The sequence below is a fragment of the Sceloporus occidentalis genome, unplaced genomic scaffold (genome assembly GCF_023333645.1).
Source record: "Sceloporus occidentalis isolate IW3139 unplaced genomic scaffold, rSceOcc1.0.p SCAF_3, whole genome shotgun sequence".
Lineage (NCBI taxonomy): Eukaryota > Metazoa > Chordata > Lepidosauria > Squamata > Phrynosomatidae > Sceloporus > Sceloporus occidentalis.
This window is the reverse complement of record NW_028316983.1, coordinates 63,682,599-63,703,039: the sequence shown is the minus strand read 5'-3', so window position 1 is coordinate 63,703,039 and position 20,441 is coordinate 63,682,599. Positions and strand designations below refer to the sequence as shown.

Sequence of the window (20,441 nt, the reverse complement as noted above, 5' to 3'; positions counted from 1 at the left end):
ACATTAACTTGACTTGAAATTTGATATTGGCACATGGGGGTGGGGATGCAGAGAGCCCGACCAAAGTCAAATAAGCTTTTCAGCAATAAATCACTGTTTTGTTTGTTTGTTTGTTTGTTTGTTTGTTTGTTTTTTAAAAAAGATTTAATTAAGCTGACCTTTCCTATTTCTGTGGGATATACAGGACAGCCGCTGCACACAAACAGTTCAACTGAGGAAATGGAACCAGATTTGCACATCAGTCAGCACAGTGTCATTCATTGAATTACAGTTTCTCAGCTTTTGTGTTGGTTTGGCCCTCCTTTAAAAAGAATCTATCCTTGCACTCTTGTCTGAAGAGTTTAAAGGCCATTTCTTTGTCTCAGGCAATGAAAAAACAATATTCACTTTACTGTTCAATTTCTGGATTCCCACAAGATATCATTGTGGTCTTTTTGCTTGTATGGTGATCACAATCCATATAATTACACATTTGTATAGAGGGCACACATCTACAATTGAACTTTATCTGTTAAAATAGCCTTCCCCAACCTGAGAGCATCAAAAGGTATTGAACTGCAGCTCCCATAATCAACATGTAGCAGCCTGGCTGGGTGTGGACTGTGGGAGTTGTAGTCCAGTATCTCTAAAAGCATCAGGTTGAGGAGACTGAACTCAAATTTCCCCCAGCTATGTTTACTTGGCCATGTATTTTGTTTTCCATATCAGAGCAAGGAAGGGGAAAGGGAGAATGCTATGGGGAGAAGTGGTAAGTTCACTTTAGGATATATAACATGCTAGCAAGGAATCAGTTTGAAAAAAGGGCAACGCAAAGGGCAGTTTCCTGTCCCTTGTCATTCACCCAATCAGTTCCATTATGTACAATAGAACACGCTCCAAAGGACACTAGGCAGTTCTCCTCCAGATCTACCTGCATATTGTTATACCCCCATTGGATGTCCGGGCTTATTCTTCTTCTTCTTCCTTAAGCCACACTGAGCAATGAATCCATACATAGCGACAGCTCATCATGAGGCTACATCATTCATTCACTGAGAGAAGTAATCCCCTCTCAGTATTCAACTACAGAGCTTGAGACAAAAAATAACAACACATTTATATAGAGCTGGGTGGACGTGCGTGTCATGCAGTCGAAGAGCTGAAAGCAGTGGCTGGAAGGAGGCTGAGTGTGGGCATGTGCTGCTGAAAAAGATTATTCTGCATATACCTTCTGCTGTATCCTATTTCTGCATATAGTGATAGCCCAATCCCACCCTTGCCTTCCTCACAAGCCAGGTCATTTCCTCTGGGCAAATGTTCTTCAGTCCTGTCCTGATACCAAGTTCCAGATGCCTCAGATCTCAACCCTGACTGGAGAACTAGTATCTATGAGCCTACGGTCACCAGATTTTTTTTTCTGGTCCTGCTCTATGCCCTTTGTAACAGGCAAACATAATGAAATTCACCTACCATAGTGCAAGAATGGCTGGCAGCCTAGCAAGGAAATTTTTGAGCATATTTAGAGTAAGTAAGATGCCCAGCTTTTGAACCCTTGGCTGTGCTTTTCACAGTTGCCTGCAATTAGCAGGCGGTTGTGTTTATCTCCTTTCAATGAAAAGCTTCACTTGCTAATTCCTGAAAATAAAAACCCTATTCAAGGCACTTCTATAGAGGCCAGTTCAGAAGTGTTTATCTTCTTCTTTTCTTGGCATCAAGATAAAATTATCAGATAAGTAAGCTTCACCATCTGCTTAATTTCTTAATGTTAGGCTTCTTTGAAACATTCTGAAACACAGCCAAAACCCCCAAAGGGGAAAAAGTAATAACTGAGGACCTAACTAGAGCTGGTAGTGACCAACACTTTCTATCTCATTCACGTACTAGATTTGGGCATAGCCGGACCAGGGCATTTTGCTGCCTGAGGCTAAAGCAAATCCATGATGCTATAACTGTGTAATAGGAAAGAACCCCAAGAGTTATTTAACTGTGAAAGTTCTGCAAAATCTGAACTCCAGCTGCATCTGCACTGCAGAAATAATGCAGTTTGACACCACTTTAACTGCCATGGCTTGATGCTATGGAATTCTGGGATTGTAGATTTGTGAGATATTGCCTTCTCTGTCAGAGAGCTCTGATGCCACTACAAGCTCCAGGATCCCGTATTAGTGAGTCTCAGCAGTTAAAGCAGTGTCAAAATGCATTATTTCTGCAGAGCAGATGCAGCTTCAGTTTCATAACACCCCAGATAATTCTAATGACAAGGTCAGTCCTGAGTTTGAGTGTAGGAATCTTAACTATGAATAACAACAGCTGTAGATCATACTTCACTCTTTTAAAAAAGCACAAGTATAAATTGAGGTTGCTCTGTTATGTATGCTCTACATTCTCCTCTCCATGTGCTGTGGGCCATGGATTTCAGCAGAGAGATCTTTGCTGAATATTACCTCTCCTCCTTTTTCTTAAAAACTGCAGAAGAGGTGGGTACAGACCAGATCAAACTACCACATTGGAATGGAGACACAACAGGGAGAATCGGAGAATGTTCAAATGAGCAAACAGCTGCTCTGTCTCTAAGCTCACTTGGTCAGAATGGCTTCCCACACCTGCAGTCACAGGGAGATCCAGGCAAGTTAGAAGGCAAGCTGAAAGGCAGGAGGGCTGCCTTTAGCTTGCCTATTCTGTATGCCTTTGAAGACAGCTCATTACACATGATGTACACACTGAGTGATTAGCACTGATGTCCCTGCCACTCATGTGCAAAGAGGACAGTCACAGGGGAGCAGTGAGGGATGCAGCATGTGAGGGAGAGTGGGTGGGAGTGAAATGCAGCAGCTCTCAAATAAAAAAGTAGTCAGTGCCTGATCAGGCATTTGCACCAGCTGCTTATTGCCCAGAAATAAGTGAGCAGATGTTGGGGACAGTTTCCTTTGTCCACACCCTTTGGCTTTGCTTGAGAGCTATCTTCCTCCCTGCTGTGCTGGCACACACATACATGCTTGATCAACACAAACAGGGTCAAACCCATTCATACAACAGTGAATCTTGCTAGAATAGCTCCAACTCTGGATACAGAAAAGTTTAAAACAGGGTTGTGTGATGAGCGCCTTCCATATTTTTCCCCAGAATATACATTAGCTCCATGATCCAGCACCACATATCCTTCAACCTTTCATAAATCAAAACTGGGATATGCATGGCCAAGCAACACAAGAATATGGCAAACACAACTAATGATGAGCACCTAGAAGAGGCTGAATCAGTTGTGTTACCTGAGTCTAAAGGGAAAGGCAAGTTTCTGCCCCTTCCTGTTCTCTTCCCCATGCTAAGTTAATTGAGTGCAAACTATTTTTCACTCTGAACTTAGTCTGCAGCAACTGAAGTCAGCTGAGGACAAAGGGGAGAAGAGGAGAGAACTAGGACATTTTAAAAGCAGCGGTGGGATGGCAGAAGATTATTGGGTACCTCACATCACTCTGTCCTCATTATATATGTGTCATTAGCAGATATTTTAATCTCCAATTTTAATTCTATCATGTTTAATCCTGTTTTAAGAGGGGGATTTAAGACATAATATTGAATGTGGATATTTTAATGTGTTGTGAGCCACTTTGATTGTCTTGTCACAGAAAAGTGGGATAAAAATAAAAGTTTTATTTATTATTTATTTACTGTCCATGCCAAATTGCAACAGTTGGAGGATGTGTCACCACTGGCTATGAATCTAAGAACACAGAAAAAGTAACACTGGATCAGACCAAAGATCTATCAAGTCCAAAATTGTGTTCACATTACAGCATTCAACTACAACTCTGGAGATCAGGGTTTGATTCCCTGCTCTGCTGTGGAAACCCACTGGTTGACCTTGAAAAAGTTGCAAACTCTCAGCCCCAGAAAACCCCATGATAGATTCGCCTTAGGGTTGTCATTAGTCAGAAAATGACTTGAAGCCACACAACAACAACAACAACAACAACAACAACAACAGCCAGGTAGTTACCTGCAGAAATTCCACAAGCAGGACAGGAATGCTACTGCACACACCATTGTATGTTCCCCAGCAACTGATCTGGGACATAGCCAAAGGGGGGGGGGGGTCCAGATCCCCCCTTCTATTAGATACAATGAATGGTGTGCGCTGCTGTGCCGCCATACCCAAGCCCCATTATAATGGTGGCACTTAGTCTGGACCCCCCCCCCTTTCCCAAAATCCTGGCTATGTCCCTGAACTGATATACAGGTGCTTGCTGCTTCTTCTAATATTAGAGGTTATACATAGCCATCTAATATGGCTAACATCACTGAGAGTTGCTGTGTAGGAACACCTGGAGGGTAGGAGTTGATCACCCTGGTTTCAAACAAATGTATAGACACCTGCACTGATACATGTCTGCTTCTTTTAATCTCCCTCTCTGCCCACAAGGATGTACATAAAACAAAGCCAGATTTTATCATGAATGGTCCTCATTTCAAAAAGATGAGGACTCAACCTCCCATCCACTCCTCCATTCTTGTTCCTCCTCTGCTAGAGAGCAGAGCGCATTTTCCCAGGCTGGAAATGGGGAATGATCTATGGGAAGACCAACTTTTTATTGATTTGTTGATTTGATTGATTCACTGATTGATTTTTAAATTTTATTTTTCCAAGTTCTACCTATGCTCACTACATGTGGATTTAGCCTAGAATATACAACCACTGGAAAATTGTAAGTACCAGTAGATGCCATAATAAAGCTTGCTACCACTTGTTGTGTATGCCACTTGTATAACTTCTGTGTTACACAAGTGCAACATTTCAGTTTGAGAGCTCCTTTCAGGATTTATCATAGTGAAGCCAAGATTATAATCTGATCTATTTCAGTGAAAGGATCTTCTGGATACCCTGACAAGTAGTGAGATCCAATTTCAAAAAGTAGGAGCTTTCCCATTTTTCATAAATCTCCCCCCCCCCCCCAAAAGGAACAGTAAAGGGCAAGCTTTCCCTACATGAAATAACTGAGAAGACTCTTTTTAATATTTCAGCAACTGGTGACTTTGTACAATTAGGGGGGAGGGATCAGTCCTTAAAGGTATCCTAAAATATGCCAAATTTAAAAGACAAGCCTAATTAAGAGGAGACAGCCAGTTGGCGGGCTAGAAATAAACAGTCAGATATACTCAGGGAGGTTTCTGGCATGCAGTCAGAATGCATTTATCTAGAAAAGGATATGACCAGATGAGAAGTACTATGAAATCTTTAATTACAGGGTCTTGTTTAGCAAGTTGCCTCAAACCAAGATTCTGGTTGCCTTTTTTGTCACAAAAGTTTATCTGAAAACAAAATCAAATGAATTGCACAAATAAATCCCAATAACATTAGAAAGCAAGAAAATCAAACAAGATAGGGAGGGAATAAATAAGGGAGACAGATTGTGAGAAGATTGCCGAGGAGAGATAAATAGATGTAATAAGAAAGCAAGAGCAGGAAATGTATATTAAAGAGATATAATGGGAGAAAGTGATGAGTTTTTAGAACATGCAAAAGAATCACTAATCAGGAAAAGGAAACATTTTTCCACCCAAAGAAAGAAAATGTGTGTGTGTGTGTGTGTGTGTGTGTGTGTGTGTGTGTGTGTGTGTATTAAGAGAAAAAGAAAAGAGAATAAGGAAATCAGAACTATTTAGGGAGGATTGTTCATGAGAAAACAATTATGATGGGAGTTTAGGTCTGGTGTTGCATGCGCCCCCTGCCAATCTACATACTGGTAGCAACTGGTGGCTTCCATGTCAGTGATACAGTGGATCTGCTCCAGAACTTTGACGGAGCAATCCATGATGCTGAACCAAGATGAAAGCTTCCAGCCACAGGGGCGTATAGCAAAGGTGGGAAGTATGACGACTATGGGATGCATGGAGCCTTTTGGGTGTGGGTTCAGCATAGTATCTGGGATCTTGGCACCTCCTAAAAGGAAACTGGCTAAACAATAATTGAGAGACAAAAAGCATTTATGTTTTTTTTAAAGCATCAGTAAGGCTTTCAAACACTGTTTGAGTGGTCACAAACAGTGAAACCCTCACTTAGAATACATCTGAAAGGCAAATGTTAATCATGCAACATCATTTGTAGTCACTCCAAATGATAGCTGTGATGGTGTTGATGATATAGAGAAGCGTAAAATGGAGAGGTACAGGCATCAGATCCCATCTAATCTTGGATACTAAGCAGGGTCAGCTCTGGTTAGTACCCAGATGGGATACCATCAACAAATACTAGGTTCTTCAGGGTATATTTCAAAGGAAGAGAGTGGCAAAACCACCTCTGAATCTTCCTTGCCTAAGAAAACCGTATGAAATGCATGTTGTCAACAGGCAACTTGAAGGCACATGCACAGATTTTTTTTTTTCTATGTGTGTGTTCTGGGCTATGGAGGATGCCCAGACCAGCCATCTAGAGAGGGTTAAAAAACTGGGGGTGCCCACAGGCTCAAGTTTCTTAACTCTAGATCTAGATACTGTGGACATTATCACATGGGGAAAATTGGGGGTATAAACAGCAAAAATTATGTGAAAATCATGCAATCACGATTAACATTTTCACACACATGGCGATTAAAGAGCCATTATCCCGGGAATAAACAGGCAATAAACAGCAGCAAATCATTCATGGTATTTCCCTGTGAATGATTTGTTGCTGTTTATTGCTTGTTTATTCTCAGGATAGTGGTACTTTAATCACGACATCATGTGAAAATATTAATTGTCATTGCACAATTTTCACACAATTTTTTCACTGTTTAAAACCTCGATTTTCCCCATGCGATAAAGTCCTGTGAAATTTGACCCTCTCTTCTATGTCTGCACATAGATTGGTCCATGACAACTACTCAGAAAAATATAGGTAAATGCCTTCCATCATTTGGAGACACTTAACATGCTATGGGAAGGTTGAACTTCACTGCTGTGTGTATTTACAATCAGTGCTGTATGTGTGAAGAAAGAAGTTTCTGAAAATGCTGAATAAAAATGCATCTGGGAGCACTGACCCACCATAGTTCCTATCTATTTATCATGAATAATCAGATATATGTTTTCCCCTCCAAGAATTCTGGTAGCCCCAAGATGCACATGCAGTGGACAAACACTGTATATAGCATGTTTATGTATGCATGTGCCTTCAGGTTGCCAGTCATCATAAGCTATCCCATGAATTTTATAGGGTTTTCCTAGGCAAGGAATACTCAGAAGCAGATTGTCATTGCTTTCCTCTGAATCTAACCTATACCAACTAGTATTCCATGAAGGTCTCCCATTCAAGTACTAACTATCTGCTTAGCTTTCAAGATCAAATGAGATCAATGCATATAATACCAGTCTTCAAGTGGCATCTTTTGTTGATCCTTCTATGACAGAAATGATCTACTTCCATCTTAAAGATGTGGCCTGGAGCAGCCAACAGCCTCTCTTTTGTCAGATCATATTACCTGACCATCTATCTCGTTCTTCATCCCCATGTGTTTAGAGAGGCTCCCTGCCTTTAACAGCAGCATATCAGAAATTTGCTTCAGATTTCCCAAGTACAGAGATGGAGTGATTGCTAATGCTTGAGATGTTGGCTTTTGACTACTAGGTAGTCATTAAAGGGTCAGGATCAGCGACAATAGCCTGTACTTCAGGCAAGTGCTGTGACAGAAAGAATATAGGGTAACAGAAATAGTTTGGCAACAATCAACTAGGACACGTGAACAGGAGTAATTGTACGGCTCTTAACTAAGGCTCCTTCAGGACTGGAAGATGGATCCAAACTATATCAGTGGCAGGCAGTAGCTCCCATGGCAATGGGATGGTGAATCTGAGGCCCGGTACATACCGCACTGAAAAGGTGGGCTGGAGGGGTTCGATTTTCCTACAGAGGGATGCTGCAGCAACAAAACTGTGTGGTGTCCCTCCGCCCCAAAAAGAACCTGGAAAAACCATGTTCTTCTTGGGACGCCGCATGTGATGTAAGTGACACACAGAGACATCTATATGCTGTGTGTCACTTATGTCATGATGGCAGCCCCCATATGGACAGAAGGCCGCCATCGTGACATCCTAGGGTTAGGGACTGTGCAGTTGTTGCATGGTCCCTATCCCTAGAACGCCACTTGGATGCCACTTCTTGGCGGTATGTACTGGGCCTGAGTTTTGAAGTAATCCATTCTGTATACAATCCCTAGCTTTTATTTATTGAAAGTTATTTATTTAAAGTTTAGATTAAAACCCAGAGCAAATTCACCACTCACACTGTCATAAGAGCCACCAGATACCACTGAATTCAGTCATCCTAATCACATAACAAAAGGAATCACTGAGACTTGATGACTAACTTAAGTCACAGTGATCAGTCAAGTGAACCTACAATTTAGGTTCAAAACACACTGCAGAAATAATCCAGTCTGAGACCACTTTAACTGCCCTGGTTCAATGCTAGGGAATTCTAGGAACTGTAGTTCTGTGAGACATTTTGCGTTCTCTGTCAGAGAACTCTGGTGCCACAATAAACTACAATTTCCAAGATTCTCTAGCACTAAGCCAAGGCAGTTAATGCAGTCTCAGACTTGATTATTTGTACAGTGTGCTTCATACCTAAGTCAGGGAATTTTGTGTGCTGCCTCATAATTGCACTATGAGCTACATATAAATAAGCACTAGATTTTCTAGACTTTGGTCAGTATGGCACTTTTCTGTATATTCCAGCCACTATATTCCATATGCAAAAGTGAGTAACACTAAAAGTTATAAGTATCATGTTACAAGTAACATAATCACCTGTAACAAAGGGGGGGTTTGGCTTTTTTGGGGGGGGTCGTAACAACAGCACAGTGAAATCACATTAAAAATAAAGTAACAGGCATATAATACTTTAATTGAGTGTCTGTATGTAAAAGGTGGTGTTTTGTACTAACTTTTGAGTTACTTGTTGTAATTTTATGCATTTTAAGGGATTTTTTTTCAGTTTTAGGCCATTCTCTTATCAATCATAACACACACACTCCAAAAATAAAGTAATGTAATCAGTATCTCTCTCTCTCTCTCTCTCTCTCTCTCTCTCTCTCTCTCTCTCTCTCTCTCTCTCTCAGAGAGTTTTGTAGTCTTATTTTAGACTATTTTATTTTGTATCCTATTTTATTAAATTTGCTTTTAGTTAGTCTGTGTCCATTTTAACCCCCTATTTGAGTTTTAAGTGTGACTCAGTTTTATCTTTGTATATATGCGGACATTTTGATATTTTTTATCCTGTATTTTATATGTTGTAATTTCTAGCTGTATTTAGTATTCTATTGATATGGTCAGCTTACTAATCAATAAACTTGTTGTTGTAGAGAGTTTTGAAACAAGTTACAGACAAATTACTTTATTTCCAAATTCCAGCCATGTGCACAGTGTAGAACACTGCATCTGAGCATGGCTTTTTAAAAAGCTGTCCAAAATTACTCTTTTATCCTAAAGCAAATATATTTTAAATATGATGTGGATATCTTTTTTAAAAAATTAAATGCAGTAAAACAAAACCTTTTTAGTTTGAGTTTTAAAATGGATTAATAAACAGAATCCTACAATAATACTGCCTTGAAACAAAATAGTAATGGTGTGCAAAAATGAAGCAGAAAAGCTGTGATTTGGTTTAACTGGCCCAAACACCACTGTTTGTGATGTGTGCCTTCAAGTCATTTTGGACTTATGGCAACCCTAAGGTGAATCTGTCATGGGGGTTTCTTGGCAAGATTTGTTCAGAAGAGGTTTGTCATTGCCTTCCCCTGAGGCTGAGAGAATGTGACTTGCCCAAGGTCAGTGGGTTTATATGGCTGAGCTGAGATTTGAACACTGCTCTCCAGAGTCCTAATCCAACACTCAAACAACTATGCCACACTGGCTCTAACACCACTACATACATCTAAACCATATCTTTTCACCAGCCCATAAGCAATCTATACATGCCTAAATTATGTTGCTCTTCAGTTCTTTCTTTTTTTAAAAAAAAAAAAAAAAAGGTGTGGGGCTCTGATTTTGTGAGGATGGAGAAAACAGAAGAAATTTGGTCAATTTGATCACAACAGCAGATAGGTGTTCCAGAAATAGTGAGTGATTAAAAAACAGCAATTCCACAGAAAACTAACCACCCCATCTAAGTATGCCTGCTGCTGCATCTCCAGACATGTGTTCAAAGTACAAGGGAGGGAGGCAGGGAGGCAAATGAAAAACCAAACAGATGGCTAAAAATATATACAGGAATCCTATAACATCTTTAGCTTTGTCCGCACCAGGCATCTCAGAATCTCCTGCCTCCAGAGCTGCCCCAATCCTCCCCGGTTGCAAAGCCTTCTGCTGTGACACCAGGCAGCTGACCCCATGTTCATCCCATCAAGCTACATGGTGCATCCACCACCACTATAGGTCACTTTGCTCTGAGATCAGAACAAAGTTTCCAGCAATAGTCACCTGGCTAGAGACATCCTTCTGACTTCAGAGTGAGCAAATGGTGGCAGTAGTGGATGTGCCTGACAGGTCAGTAGGCTGCATTTCAAACAGCCACCTGGCATCAGAGTGGAGGGCTCTGAATCTTCCCAGAAGATCCAGACCAATCAAGGACTTTTAAAAATCTGGGGTAAAGGGGGTAAAACCTGATTTTGGTGCTGAGAGGGCTGCCCATTGTGTGGTCTGCTTGCACCACAGCTGGGCTTTGGGCCATGCATTGGCCTGTTACAGACAGCCAAAATAAAGCTGCTTCGAGTCACAGTGAAGGTATGGTGTTTCAATGATGCATGCGTCCTAAGAGTCCAGAAGCCACACCAAAGCCACGCTCCAGTCCTTAGGGCTGGAGCGTGGCTTTGGTGCGACTTCTGGACTCTTAGGAAGCATGCATCATTGAAACACCATACCTCCACTGTGACTCGAAGCAGCTTTATTTTGGCTGTCTGTAACAGGCCATTGTCTGGTCTCCCTGCAGAGGGAGTGTGCAGACAGAACCTTTGAGACAGACTGAGGGAAGTAAGTTTGTAGCATAAGTTTATTTAGACTCAGATGCATGATGAATGTCTTTGAATCAGATGTCTTTGAATACTACAAACGAAAGGTCATTGTTGTTGTTGTTCATTTATATCCTGCCCTTTCCTCAATATTGAAGCTCAAGGTGGCTTACAGAATATCAAAACTAGAACAGATTAAAAACATACAAAAACAGCAGACCAAATTAAAAACATTTTTTAAAAAATCAGTAAAATATATTATAAGTCTAGACATTTTAGTAAAAAAATTTACTCCAAAAAACTGAGTCAACTTATCCACAGGTCAATGCAAGTACTGCACTTTAACTCTTATTAAAAATGGAACCATCCCCTGGTGAAAGGCAAGAGTATAATCTGTCCTGGAAGCACCGACCCTCCTCTACTCTCTTATCCATCCAGCCTTTACTGTGAGCAGAAACAGTGGTGCCTGCTGGAATCTTGTAGTTTCTTTAGCATTGTTTTCTTTGCTTCATCCTTTAGATTCTTTGTTACATGCACCTTAGTTTTACCATAGACTTATCCACAGGTCATATCAAAATCCATAATTTTGACCTCAGAACCTAACCTTGACTTATACATGAGGTCGACTTATAGTCGAGTATTTATGGTAAATGCTATTTTAAAAACCATTAAGCAATCTGTAGAATTAAAGCCATTTTAAAATTTCTTCAAATACAGGATATAGAAAAACAACAAAACAATCTACCATTTAAAACTCATTGTAGTCAATTTCTGCAAGCCTATTGTGATAGGAAAGTTTTTAGTTACCAGCAGAAGGAGAACAGTGAGGGTGCCTCCCTAGGAGTAGAGTTCCAAAATCTTGGAGCAACCACCAAGAAGGCCCTCTCTGTGATATCCACTATCCTTGTGAAGGCAGTGGGACTGGTGTTGCAAATCCATCATTTAAATGTGCATTCAGGTTTGCATATCATAATATCCAGCATTGGAAACATTACTTTTTTGGACTACAGCTCCTTATATTTCCCAGCTAGGATGGCCAGTGCCACTGTATTCCAAACTGGTTACTTTTCTAAATTATGCATTATTACCAAGGATGGGGATTCATGATGCATGTAGCAAGAAGCTCCAACATAAGCCTTCAAGTAACTCTTGTCTTAAGAACAATCTTGCCCAGATATACAGACCTGAGAAATTGACACTACGGATGTACTTAAGTAGCTCTGCACCATCCACTGGGTCCATCTTAGGGCAGAGGCCGATCTTCCCAGGACAAAGGTTTTTGTGCATGTTATGTAGTGCGTGGCCCATGGCATAAACTGCATCAATGACAAACTGCACCTTTCCCTCCTGCTCGTAGGCTGAGTCCTGACCAATCCGTTCTCGATCTAGAACAGCAACAAAAAAAGACAAGGTGCAGAGTTCAGTCATTGCTTCACTTGGCAGCTACAGACTTCACATGCTGTCCATTTCTTTTACAATCCAATAATTCCTGAAAAATAATTCAGGCCCTGGAACTTATACCAGTGTCAGGAGGCTGGCTTGCAGGCTTTCATAAGCCTGCTTTTTCTTGCATGGAGTTTCCACTGAGGAGATGTATGCAGTGAGGAGGAGAATATAAAATACAACAGGTCATGGGTGAGAAGCATAAAACCACCAGTGGGTTTGCTGTACATGAAGGGGAAAAATGAAAGTTAGTGAGCACCCAGACATGAAAAGATTGCTTTTATAGAACCAAAGAACTGGGCTAATGGGTTTTTTGCCCGCAAAAGCCACAGAAGTACTATCCAGTACCATTCATAGGATTACAGTGAATTTAAAGTATTCTTGAATAAAGAGCAGGGCACAGGGTATTTTCTGTCACGTGAAACCAAAGGTTTGTTTTGTGCCTAAACTGGTTTCTCAGGCGGGTGTTACAAAACTCATTCTAATTGTGGGTATCTCTCTTTTGTACAACAGTTAACAATCACATGTTCTCAGCAGCAACAAGAGAGACATAAAGGTATTCAAGTTTGAAGTGTGAAAATATTCCCACTAGTGTCCCATTCTGTTGCAATGATGGTGTCTGGAAATTCAAAACATGATCTGACAAAAAGAAATAGAAAATGGTGATGTGTTCATTCATAACAATTGGCCCCAATCTATTGCAACTTTCCCCTGCTGGAGCCCTCGAGATATTTTAGACCTAAGTTTCCAATAACCCCACGCAGCATGGTGACTTTTACAACCAATGGTAATCAAGGTACTTTCATCACAAGTTGTTGGGGAAAAGCCTGGTCTTTCACAGGATACTAGAAAATCTTCATTCCAAATAAAACTGCACCAAACATGTCTTGAATTATTTCGGAGATTATCACATTAGCTTCGCTGCCAGTACAGACTTGGGATGTAACTTTCTTAAGGCAGATCTTATTGCATTCAGCCATTGCCAGGAGGTATGCAGCCCATATGCAATCGGCCTTCTCCAGGCTTGTCCCGCATCTTTTCAAGAACAGGAAAATCCCATTCTTGAAAAGCTGTGAGAGAAACCTGGGTTGCATAAAGGTTGCATATTGCCCAGTGATGGATGAATGCAATAAAATCTGCCTTAAGAAAGTTACATCCTGGGCCTATCCCGGCAGTGAAGCTAATGCGATAATCTCCTCCTTCTATGTATATTGCACAGCTTGGACAAGTTGCTTTTTGTGTGTGTGTGTGGACTTCAGCTACTAGAATTCCCATTCTATCCAACTTCTCATATGAAAGTAAAAGTGAAGCGAGTATATGTTTGTCCCAAATGTCCCCTCAGTTCCCTATCTTCCTCTGTTGAGGAAGAGATTCTTCAAGGAATTCTATTCCTGTTCACTTGAACACAAGAAAGAGAAATCTCCATGAGATCAGAAAGGTTATCAGCATTCCCAGTTGTACAACTGCTTCCACTCATCTTCAAATTGTGAGACAGGAATGCTGGGAGTGTTACACGTGTGTACATCCATGACCCCTTTGCTTTTATTCCACACATATGCATGACAATGGGACTGCATAGGTGTTTGTCATTAGAAGGATGTACTTTTCTCATGGCCCAAGCTGAAACATATGCAAATATTATTCAGCTTCTAGTATCATCCATCTCACTCTCAGTCACTCTAGCTAGCATCAAGTATTGAAGGTGCTACAGAGTGTGTCAAAGGATGGTCTGTACAACATCCATCAGTTCCTAGATATGCTCTATCAAGCCTTTACCAGTGCAAGACACTCCTCTGGGTTTTCTCCCATCCCAATCCTCCTCCTCCACATCCACCCACTCATCCACTCCCACTCTATTCTCCAGCCAGCACTGGCTCACAGGATCATTCAACTATATACTAATTACCTATGACAACTACCTGCCTTTTTCTGTCATAACCATTCTTGATGGGACTTGAAACATACTAATCGTTTGGCAAAAGATACTGATTAATGCAGTGTGCCATTAATTAAAGCTAAAAGAGGGTCCTCTGTGTTACACTCTAGCATGGCACTGCAAAAGTAATCTATCCTCTTCAGCATGCCAGCCCCCAGAACTACCTTCTCCCTAATCGAGATGGGGGGAATGACTGTTCCCATGATTTTATGTATGATGGGCCTGCATGATGAGCATTTGGCAACCTCTTGAAAACATCTCATCTATGAGACCAAGGGCTCATCCAGATGCAAAAAAACCTTGAGGTTTGATGGACATTGTACCTGTCTGATTGGGCTGTTTGTTATATTTACAAAATGCACCTTCTCTTTTGATTGATTCCCCACGAATTTCTGGTACCAGATGCAACTTCTTAAGTCCAGGACAGGAGGTGGTGTGTTGTTGTTTTTCCTGTCCCAGGAGTTACTAACACAGGCAGAGGTTAATTTCCTACCTCTGTTGCCATTGTCTGGTATTCTTTGTATTCCTAAACTAAGTGGTCTGATAACTCCTACTGGTTATATGTTCCATGGGGTAGGATAGGTAGGTAAAGAAACCTCTTGGCACCACAATTAACTATATCTGAATCAGAACAAAGAAGATGGATGAAATCCCACTATATTTACAGAATGACTGGATGCAGGGAAGGAAGTGCTACAAGGAGTGTAATCAAGAAACTGAACAGACTAACATTTATTGGGACTATTAGCCATCTGAAGGGGCCCCAAGACACTAAATATACTTCCTCCCACAATATGCTGAAATTATAATTTACATTAACCCCTTGTTTCTATGGCAAATTAGTCTCCTTCGCTTCCCATATACACAAGCCCAACACATAAGGACAGGTTGCCTGACCACAAAGACAAAAACAATCACTTTTACTGCTTTGTGTAACAAGGCAGCAGTTATATTTTTCAAAAACAGATGAAACAACAACACTTGTAGAAATAGGCCAGTGTTTTTTCAAGGCCACAGATAAATGCTCACCATCTCAAAGCTACCTGTGACAAGGGACCAAAGCACACTCAAGAAATAGTTCAGTTTAAGACCACTTTAACTGCCCTGGCTCAATGCTAGGAATTCTGGGAAGTGTAGCTTTGTGAGACTTTTAGCTTTCTCTGTGAGAGAGCCCTGGTGCCAAAACAAACTACAATTCCCAGGATTCCCTAGCACTAAGCCAGGTCTTAAACTGGATTATTTCTGCAGTGTGTTTTGGACCAAGGAGAAACATTTTGACAGATCAAGAACAGAAAACGTCATCAAATCAGGATTTACATTCTCCAAAGACAGGATGTTCTGTGCATGTCCTGACTATGTACACAAAACCATAGGATTCAGAGGGAACAAAAGTCTATCAAAACTGGTGACATTTTGCAATGGAAAGCTGAATAGGACTTTTGGTGAAAGTCTTAATTTTCTAAAAATAAGAGGAATGGTGAATTTGGCCCAAAATATCTTAAGATTTCAAGTTGCTCTATATATTATGAGAACTGATTCTCCAGATTCTAGTATGGCATGCTTGTGCAATTTTTAAAAAAAATATTTTATTAACATCTTCTTTAAAAAAATAAATTTAAAAAGACACAGATCTACCTAATTTGCATTTATCTTCTACATTATCTTTTCCATCTTCATCATTTAACTTCTCTGCATGCTTGTGCAACTTATGAAGAATGTGTGCCAAATGGCAGCATTTGTATGGAAAATACACTCTTGACCACTGCAATTTATATACCTGGGTGCCAGTTGAAACATTATACAACAGGGTGGGCAAAGTGCAGTATTCCAAATGTTGTTGGTTTGCAACTCCCAGCACTCCTCCCTGTTAGCTATTTTGGCTAGGGCTGATGTGAGGTGCTATCCACCAAATCTACTCCAGTAATACAAGGACAACTTAAAGCAGTATTTTGCAACCAGACGCAAAAGACCACATAGTGTCCCCATTTCATGTACAGAAGCTGACTAGACTGGTAGTTAGGTTTATTTATGAATATTTAAATCTTGTGAAAAACAATAGGGTTTCTCCATGTTCCATATTATAAAAGGAGATTACCTTTTCCTTGTTTCAAATATAATTAAAGCTTCTGACTTGTATAAAAAGAGGAAAAGTAAGAAGTCCCAACTTTGCACTGTAGCTATCAGCAATCCAAGGAAAGAGGGAGAAAAAGCATACACACTAAAGGATGCCACCAAAAGGGTAATACAAATGATTAGGGGCGTGAGTTTGTGTGTGTGTATGTGTGTGTGTTACATATGCTTCCCCAAAATTGAATATATTCTCACATAAGAAAAGGTCAACTCAAGAATTCTAGTTATCATAAAAGAAACATGCTCAATACGCAAGAGTATAATATCATTCTAAATCTACGTAAGAATCTTTAGCTGAAAATACAGTATTAAAGTTAATAAATGAACAAAATTCCACTATGTTGTACAATATAAGGTCAGTATAAAGGCCAGGCTGCTCACCAGTTCATCTGCGCTTATGTAATTATTATAGGATGTTAAAAATTTCAAGCTTCAAAAAAGTCCTGACAGTATGTTAAGATGTGATAGATAGATGTTCACACACAATATAATCCAGCCCTTAGGCTGTTTGTACTACTGACTTTCCTGTAGCTTGTTGGACATTAAGGAGAAGAGAACTCCTGTTACTGAATTTCATTGTTGTTGTAAAGAATTCCAGTTAAAATACACTGTGTGTATATTGTGTCTTTAGTTTAGACTATTGCATGCTCTCTTTTCTTTTCTTTTCTTTTCTTTTTTGGTAGCATTGAACTATTAAGGACACAGAAGCTGCTTGAGAAACTGCCAGAAATACCATTGTTATGGCCTAATGGCCAAATTTTCAACATCAAGCATTCATACTGTCTATAGCTAACCTTGCCAGATTAGAGAGGTGACCTTCAGGGAGTCCTAAGGGACAATCATTCAAAGAGGAGCAAAGTCAGTGGCAGACAATGGTACCATTCACCTTCCATTCTGTAAGCACCAACTGGAAGACATTATATAATTGCATTTTAAAAGCCAAGGCTAACGCCAGCTTAGGTTTTGTGAAAAAGACAGCTTGGGTTTTCAACAGTTTCTAACATGACTAAAATAATGTCTGTTTTCTAAAAGTTGCATAGCCTAGTGATGGGGACATCCTTTCTCTTTACCATAAAAATTATAAAGGATGATGATTAGAGAACTTTTATAAACATATGGGAGATTTTCTACTGCCCATATTTCAGTACCTTGATTTTGCATTATAACATTGCTTCAAACATAAATCATATACAACATATGGAACTCTCAGCTTTCCCCACCCACTCAAAATAACTGAAAAAATCAATTTATTTTTTCCATTAAAATCAAGAATTATATCCACACTGTTCCAATGGATCAGTTTTCAGAAACAGAGGCATTCTGAAGGAATGACAAGGGTGTCAGTGGGCTGCTGCTTAAATTAATCTCATATGTAACCACATAGCAATAGCATATAGTTAAAAAGAAATGTTGTGCTTGATCAAACCAAAGATCATTCTAGTCCAGCATCTTGTTCACACAGTGGCTAACAAAATGCGCTGACATGCAGGACATGATGGCAATAATACTCCTATCCCATCCTGTTCCTTTTCTCCTGCTACTAATATACAGAGACATATTGTCTACAGTGCAGGAAGAAATATATATCCATCATGATTATTAGTAATTTATACTACAGCCCTATTCTCCATGAATTTGTCCAATACCCTTTCAAACTTGTCCTGGTTGCCAGCTTGTGGCAAGCTGCCTTGAAATCCATGTTGGAAGTAAGGCAGGGTAATAAATAAATAAGGCTGTCAATGGTACTCTCTGGGGAAATCCTGGCTTATTTACAAACCCTGGTTTGTGATGGTATACTGCCAGACTACTTGACTTTCCACCAGTCATTAAAATAACCAGGAATTAACAAAAAAGCACAACCAATTATAGAACTAGTTCAGGATTCCTTGCTTGTTGTTATCCTAAAAAAGCTAGAACATGAAGACAGGTCCTGTAGTGGGGTGTCTAATTCCTGCCTTGTTCAACAAATTTGGATTCCCAGTTCAGATACAGTGTTAGGATTTTGCCTTCTGGATAGTTTCTGCCTACCTCAGCTCCTTCCATTGACATGAGGAAACATGCTGGAATAAGCAGGCTGCATGTAGAAACCAGAGAACGTTAAACTAAGCTCATGAACAATATAGTTTCTCTGGAATTCTGGTTTATTGAGATGATTAAGACCTTTGCCTAATGATTCTATGTCTGAGATTTTATACATTGCTTCAGCATAGAATAAATATTATCTGGCATCATTACTTTATATTGCTATTATACAACACTTGTATGTGTATGTACCTTCAACTTGGCTGCTGACCAACTGCAACCCCATGAATTTCATAGGCTTCTTTTAGGCAAAAAATACTCAGAGGTGGTTTTGCCAGTTCAGCACTACAGTATAGCCTACCGCACTTGGTATTCACTGACAGCCTTCCATCCATGTACTAGGGTTGGCTCTTTAGTTTCCAAGATCAGACAAGATCTGAGAGAACCAACATAGCACAACACAATTGATAAGTAAGCAAGATACAGGATGGTGCAATATACAATGTGCAGAGGCAACTCACAATCATATGACACTTTATATTATAATGTACTGCTACATGCACAATGGTTCCACATACACAAGAGCAATGGTGTCTTTGTCCCTGGTGTCACTCAGTGCAGGGGGGGCAGGGCTCCAGGGAGTGCAGCTTTCAGGGGCAATGCACACAGCTTCCCTCAGGGCTGCCCCATCATTCTCCTCATGAGGAGAAGGATGGGACGGCACAGGTGCAAACACTTGGCCTCCCTCAGAGTTGCCCAATTGATCTCTTCATGAGGTACACAGGTTGTCATGGGGGAAGGGCCCGCATGGGTATTACCCATCTTCTGGGCTGTCACCCAGTACAGGGTCATACTCCCCACATACCCTAGTGATGCCACTGCACAGGAGTACTGTTGTAATCATGCTTCATCCACCACCATCTGGATACAACCATTGTGCAGTATCCATAAAATGCCCTTTGCACGTGTAGCACAACTTGTGCCTGTGTATGTCACCAACTATTTCTGACTACAGAGTAGCTTTTGGTTCTTTATGTCTATGTGTCATTGCACACAAAAAAAAATCTTGCAACATCTTGCGATGTTCTTAGCTGCTGCTTCTGGACTGTTCCATCTCCCTGTATCCAACAGATTTGCTTCATCTAACTGAGTCTCCATTCTGAACAGCCATACAGAGATGCCCTCTTTTGGCTACCTCAGCCATTTATATGGCCTTTCAGTCTGATTTAAGAGTCAGCCCTTTCTCAGGCTTTTCAAAAAACTCAAAACACTTTGCTCTACTGTTGCAACAGAAATCTTAACTTACTTCATCCTTATACAAAAGAATGAAGAATCTCAACAGTTTTCTCCATGCTGAGAATTTTTACACATTTTTCAATGATTGATTGATTGATTTTGTATTTCAGGAATTACCTGTGAAAATTTTATCTTTTTTGCATGCAAAATCAATATGTTTTTTTCAGTAATAAAAAAAAAATAAAGTTCTGGTCTTACCACTGTTGCTGAAATATGAAAAATTTCATAGCAGCTGACAATTTTTGACAGGATATCAGACTATACCAAGACATTCTTTGTCATTGAGACAAAGAAATGTGCCAATATTATTTACATCCCTACAGAGCACAATATTACTAGAACCATAATCTGTTAGGATAATCTGTTAGTATTAAACTTGCAGAGTGAATTAGTATAGGGTTGTGCTTGTGACACTTGAAGAGTATAACAACTCTGGAAAATGGTTTTCACCACAAAAGGAAAACTTAGGGGTGTGTTTTTGTTTTGTTTTTTGTATTTGGATATCCTTTTATAGATTGAGTTGACATGTTTACAGGTCATCTGGGCAGCTATGTGCATCTCTTTCTCTAGTTATAAGCAGGAAGAAAAGCACTTAACCTTACAGTAGAAAGAAAGAACCAGAGAGCAGAAATCTACATATAGTAAAATAAAGG

The 20,441-nt window shown here is 40.1% G+C and overlaps 1 protein-coding gene across 3 annotated transcripts in view; it reads right to left on the bottom strand.

Annotated features, from left to right (window-relative positions):
• GRM4 (glutamate metabotropic receptor 4) overlaps positions 1 to 20,441 on the bottom strand; it is a 453,403-nt gene that overhangs the window by 78,091 nt on the left and 354,871 nt on the right. For all 3 annotated transcript variants that reach the window (XM_089514714.1, XM_089514715.1, XM_089514716.1), the window contains one exon: positions 12,146 to 12,346. In XM_089514714.1, the coding sequence (XP_089370840.1) occupies positions 12,146 to 12,346 (201 nt within the window). The remainder of the gene's footprint in view (positions 1 to 12,145; positions 12,347 to 20,441) is intronic.